Below are 5,928 nucleotides of genomic sequence, written 5' to 3' on the forward strand. Positions count from 1 at the left end.
TGTATCATACAAAAAAACAAAAAACAACCTCCTTGTATCCTTTCACACATACTTGGAATGCAATCAGGTCCAATCATATTTACACTCAGACAAAAGGGACCTACATGGGTACTGATGTAAGTAGTAATGTTATGTTAGTCATGTATCTGCTCTCCTGGTTTGTACTTGTCTGTATAGGCACGGGCTGAGGCCGGTGGCCTGCGTGTAAAGTGTGTCTCCAGGTCGAAATAAATCTCATTGATGTGATAGGAAATTCATGGTAGGCTATGTTGTTTCTCAGCGCTCCTTCTCAGTGGTTGAGAAACTGCTGGTTTTCTACCCTTCCAGCTCGTTAATTGCATTCACAGAGCTTCCCATGTGTAAACTGGCTCTTGATTACATGGCAAGAATGAGAGCCATGCAGCAGAGCTCTGAGGACTGAGATGTCAGTTATTAAATAAGGAAATGGTTTGTTGATGGAGAAAGAAAACATTAGAAAAACATAATCAACCTATTGCTTTCCAGAGAGAGAGAGAGAGAGAGGTTAATTAAAGTGTATGCAGTATTCATCGCATTTCCACCAATTCTCACTACTTTACCATTTTTTCATGTTGCGCTAATGCACGTGTCTATCACAGGCCATGACATGATTTTCTGTTCAATTATAACCAAACAATTTATCTTTATAATCTCATGCGGTCTTTCATCAAGCTGAAATACTTCATATTAAAAAATAATTTAAAAAGCGCAGCCCTTGGCGCAAAGTGGAGAGTGCAGTAGGTAAAATGTGACACAGACATAAAGTAATATAAGGTTTCACCAGTGCCTGTGACATAAGGGGAAACATACGTCCCTGCCAGGGTTTAAACAGATGTAACCCCGCCTTGATTTTCCACAGTTCTTTAGAGTCACCGCGTCTCCTGCCTCCGTCAGAACCGAAGGTAACTCCACTCCGTGCGTAAAGCTCCTGGACACCAGACGGACACAGCACACTTTCACCCTCCGCTTAATTTCTCTGAACACCCGAAACTGAAGAGAATCATTCCTCGAGGTTTTCAGTAAACAACCGGAAAACTGCAAATGAAGTAAATGATTTTAAGTGGTTTTATTTATTTATTTTTTCATTTGTATGTATTTTTGGCTTCCAGTATCGCAGTTTTTCCCTGCCAGCCTACACTGATGCCTCGCACCCGAGTCGCTGCACAGACTCTGTTGATTTATAAAGAGTAAACAATGTGCAAAGCAAATGAAGGATGCAGTGGGGGAGCTAACTGTGGATGCTCTTGGATTTAACAGCCGGTGCCTGTAAAACAAAGATTCAGTCAAACTTATGGCGTGAAGGTAAGACAAATATTTTTTTCTGTGTGATGTGCTAAACTTGACAAGAAAACAAGATAATGTGTAGTTTCTATCATTCTGTAGCTCTTAATATTATTCAGATATTGTATGCACAAGCATTTCTATCCAGCAGGGATCGGTGGTCCAGCTCAGCCTACCTCATGAAGGACTCGGGGTGATACAAAGTGATTTATTGGGTGTGATTCCTGAGGTATTAACTTTCAAGGTGAATTTGCCACTGCTGTTGGCACACTATTAGTCGCTTCCTCCTACAGCGCATTTTCCCATTTCCAAACGAACACTGTTTCTGTGAATGACTGAGTGTGCGCGCGCCAGCGCACGAACAGTGCATGTGCCACATACACAGCCATGTATATAGGGAAGATTTGTTCGTATAACAGGTCGATTGTTTACATAATGGATCCAGGTTGGCTTTCAATGTTTAAAAAAAACTGAAAGCAAACATTTGCTCTCCGCCGTAATCCAGCCCAAGAAAAGTGCTCTAAGTGAGCTGTAGTTTAATTCTTGAGCGTGGCAGTGTGCCTGTGTCAAACTGTCCTTTCCTGCCCAGAGATTTCAGATCTGTTTGTACCTTGTACCAGTTTGTAATTAGTGCTGGGTTCTCCAGAGGCAGCGCGGCTTTACACAGCTTCGTGCAGGGCAGGTGACTGCTGCTCGGCTGCACAGCCCGTCCTGTGTCCTACCAACACCCGCTGAGCAGCTTTAACAAGTTGACAACAGCAGGCAAAACACATGAAATACTGCACTGTTGATAAACCTGCCTGGGTTTACAACGTGTCTGTGGTACTTGGTGTAACAGAATTTGTAGTGACGTTTTTATGATTCAGGTATTTTAATGACTTGTATATGTAGTCTGATTTTGCTGCACTGTTTTTTTTAAATAATATGTTAAGATATATGCATTTGGTCCCTCCAAACTCTACCACAGATTTACAGTATTTTTTTTCTCTCTTTTTTTTTGCACGTTCATTATGCAATGTTTTGGTAAATTTGTGATTGTTAAGATAACATATGACAGCCAATGAAGAAGATGATGGTGATTTGCTACAGTTAGTACCCTTTAACGAGTCAGATGAATCACTAATAACTGAAGACAAAAGGGAAAAGATTTAAAAAAAAATATGATAGGCTTCTGCAAAATATTACCAAACCAATAACTGATACCTCAGATAAACAATATAAGAATTACTTTGACATTTGGTCAGTAGCTGCTCTGTAAACCAGCAGCTATAGTTCTGTTGATAGCTCAGCCCTGGTCAAAATACCTGACTGCCAAATAGGTGCTGTCACTAAAAATGTCACTTTCCCAGGCTTTATTTGACAAGGTAAATTGGTTATGTCAACTCCACTTGTGCAGAATTAACAATTTGAATACTTAAGTAATAGAAGAAACTCATCAGCTAATCCAAAGTGAAAGTGTCTTTTGTGAAATACCAAGATAATCTGCTCAGATTTGATCTTGTGTCAATCTGCTGTCTATCCAGTGACAGTCTTCTGACACATTGTTCATTCATATGGATTCTACACCTCCCTGTCTCTAATCTGTCGCACCGTATTGTGTGGAAACCAGCCTCAACAGAGCTGCCTAATGCAAGACTGGCAAGCTCAGCTGTGCAAAGACAGCTTCACTGATTCAAGCCTCCTGGATGCTTCCAGACAATTGTCCATTTAAAAACAGATATTCATCTCAGGATTAATTATTTGAATTAATATCTGGAGACAAGGACTTTACACTGTGAGAGATTGGCTTACATAAGGTTATTCACATTAAGGTGGTAAACAGTGTTTAAGAGGATAAGGCATAGTATTAGCCCAATAGTTAAGAGGTTTAAAGCCAAATCACTTGATGCAGCTGGTCGGTCAATACTGACATTTCAATTCAACACGCTGCTCCCCCGAGAGGTGACATGCATTCAACAAAAACAACACAGTGTCACAGTCTGTGCTTATTAAATCAAATCACGTACCCTGACAAAAGTTATTTGTTTACAGGGTTCTGGTGCCCAAAATTTGATCCAGGTTGTGAAATTAAAACCTCATTTATGTGTATCATGCACTGAAGTGGGGTGGTGCTAGTGCGGTCAGATTTTTGCAAAAAGTGGAAACCATAACGCATACAGTATCTTTCTTTTCATTAAAGGAGTGCTGCCAGTTTTATAAAATACTTAAAAAAAAAAAGCTACACAATGTACAAAAAAAGAAGGAAAAAAAACTCTTGGGAGTGTCACAGTCCTTTCATTTCATTCTTTATAGAGGAGCGGACGAGCATTGCACACTTGGGAGAGGAGTATACTCTGGCCTGGCTTAAAAGAAGTTGATTAGTGCCTTGTGTACTTTGATATTGACATGATTATTTGTGATAATTTTGCTATGAGAAAAAGTTAAACCACACAGTTGTCAAGGTCCACAAACACCTTCTAATCATGTTGCATGGACTACGCGGCTCTTACACCAGAGCCAGAATGTTAAGAAGCAGTAGATGTTTCTCGTAGATGTGTCAATTTAGGCAGAAAAGAAAAGCTCATGTTGGAACAGAATAAACAAAAACAACAAAGGAGTGGGCACGGGAGCTACTGTGACCTTTGCGTGTGGTCCAGTCTGAAATGTAAGCGAGCTAAGATGAAATATAAATAGTTTAACTTTACAGCAGAACTGGATGCTCAAAATGGCTTCCAATTTACGAACAGTGTAAACATCAACCCCTGTAACCAGCAGTGGAATTCTTGTACGTCTTCGTAATAAACGCACAAGGCTCATATGACAGACCAGCAACGCCACATCTGCTCCTGTATATATTTTACATTATATGTACGGTGGTCATCCGGGTCAGCAGCCCCATTGTGTTTTGACAGGAAAATCATTTAATTGTATTGGATCTCTGTGAATGTATCCGACTGGCCCACATTCTCTCTCCCCTGAAACCCATTCCTCAGTAAGTCAAATACGTCAACACTCTAGGGAGCAGCACCATCACTGAAAGGATGGAGGAGCCAATTAGGTCCAAAAGCCAATAGGAGATCCACCATGATCTGGTTATGTTCCAGGTTAGAGTTATATGCTGAGAAAGTTATGTCAGCTGGTTGGTGCGTCTGTACATTAATGGTGTGTCCATGTGACATATTGATCCATGCGTTATATGTAAACAGTGTGATGCATTATTAGTAACAATTGTGACCCTTAATGAGTGTGCGCCGTTTGTTGTTGTGTTTCACTGGATATTCTTTTTTTCAACAATAATTATATTTGCTGTCAAACATATTTTGTTTTTGAGGGCCTACAGTAGTTACATGGCGACACGTACACACACACACAGTACTGTGTTCACTGCCTTTACAGTGCAGTTTGTATAATTTGAATATCACTAACGCCTTCACAAAGTCTTGTGAAGTGTTTTGCAAATATACAAAGTTGCAAAAAGTACCAAAATAACATGTATACACCTAATGCTTGGCTGGGTGGAAATGCATCCTCACACATTTTCGAGAATATAAAACAGCCCATCAGTCTGGGTCTTTTGAAGCTTGAGCAACAGGCAGTCAAAACATCTGTGTGCGTAGAAAGAACAGTGAACCTTTCCATGACTATCTCCCTGATCTGCTGCCAAGCTGCACACACATATATACACACACACACACACACACACACACACACACACACACAATATTCCCCTGAGAGGTGTAAAAGTGCTTAAGCTACAGTTAGGCTACGCTCTCTGAGGATATCAGGCACCCCTTTGTACAGTCGTGCACATGTGCACTGTAGCACTGCATACAGACATGCATGTACAATCAATGTCACTGGACAGGGAAAGTCCAAATTGGCTTTGGCTCTTGTAGAGCTTGATAAAATATCAGAGGTAAATGGCTTAAAAACTACTTCCAGGCCCACATGGGAATTCTCTGACTGTTCCAGTGAACAATCTGGACCAGTGGTGTGAAAGACATTGTGCAGCGATTAACAGGATGACAGAGGAAAAGGAATGAGGATTAATAGCAAAAGTAGAAAGAAAGAACAGAATTTCCCAGGAGAAATGAAATTTCTTCCCAATTATCTTGCTGCACAGTGTGTTTGGTCTGAATACCCTGAAACAGGACTGTGTGGTCCATTCAAGAGTATCTCCCAGTAGACTTCAAATGAGTACCACTAGTTCCAGATCATTCCAGCTCCAGCTGATGGTGTCTCACACACAGACCTTCAAGGTGTTGAAAGAAAAATGATTTACTCCCTCAAAAGTTCTTCTTCTGGCTTTGTATCTAATCCTTAAAAAGGCCAAAAATTAAAGGGTGAAAGTGAGATGAAGAGGGGTGATGAGTCAGAGTCGAGCTTGGCATGACTCATGCGTCACTTTGAACAATCTTTTTTCAACCTCTTGTGTCAAGTGCCAAATAAAAGCTGGGGTTGTACAGCCTCTCAGTGGCAGCTTCCTTGACATTTACCTCAAGAGTCTGGGAGTCTTTTGTTTGGTGAACAAAGCAAGCACAGATCCTCCTGTCTCTATGACCTTTTGGTCTTAGCTTTGATAAATTAATGTTCAATACTTTTGAAGCAACTGCTAATCTCTGAAAATAGCAAAGCCCCCCCCCCCCCCCC

At 40.8% G+C, this 5,928-nt stretch overlaps 1 protein-coding gene across 1 annotated transcript in view; it reads left to right on the plus strand.

The window, feature by feature from the left end:
* Window positions 1-948: 948 nt before the first annotated feature.
* The window catches only part of drd2a (dopamine receptor D2a), a 33,381-nt gene continuing 28,401 nt past the window's right edge, over window positions 949-5,928 (plus strand). The window contains exon 1 of the mRNA XM_023419895.1: window positions 949-1,320. Coding sequence (XP_023275663.1) covers window positions 1,257-1,320 — 64 coding nt within the window. The 5' untranslated portion in view covers window positions 949-1,256. The remainder of the gene's footprint in view (window positions 1,321-5,928) is intronic.

This window comes from Seriola lalandi, unplaced genomic scaffold (genome assembly GCF_002814215.2).
Source record: "Seriola lalandi dorsalis isolate HSWRI2012SDOR001 ecotype SW California unplaced genomic scaffold, Sedor1 jcf7180002054613, whole genome shotgun sequence".
NCBI classification, from domain to species: Eukaryota; Metazoa; Chordata; class Actinopteri; order Carangiformes; family Carangidae; genus Seriola; species Seriola lalandi.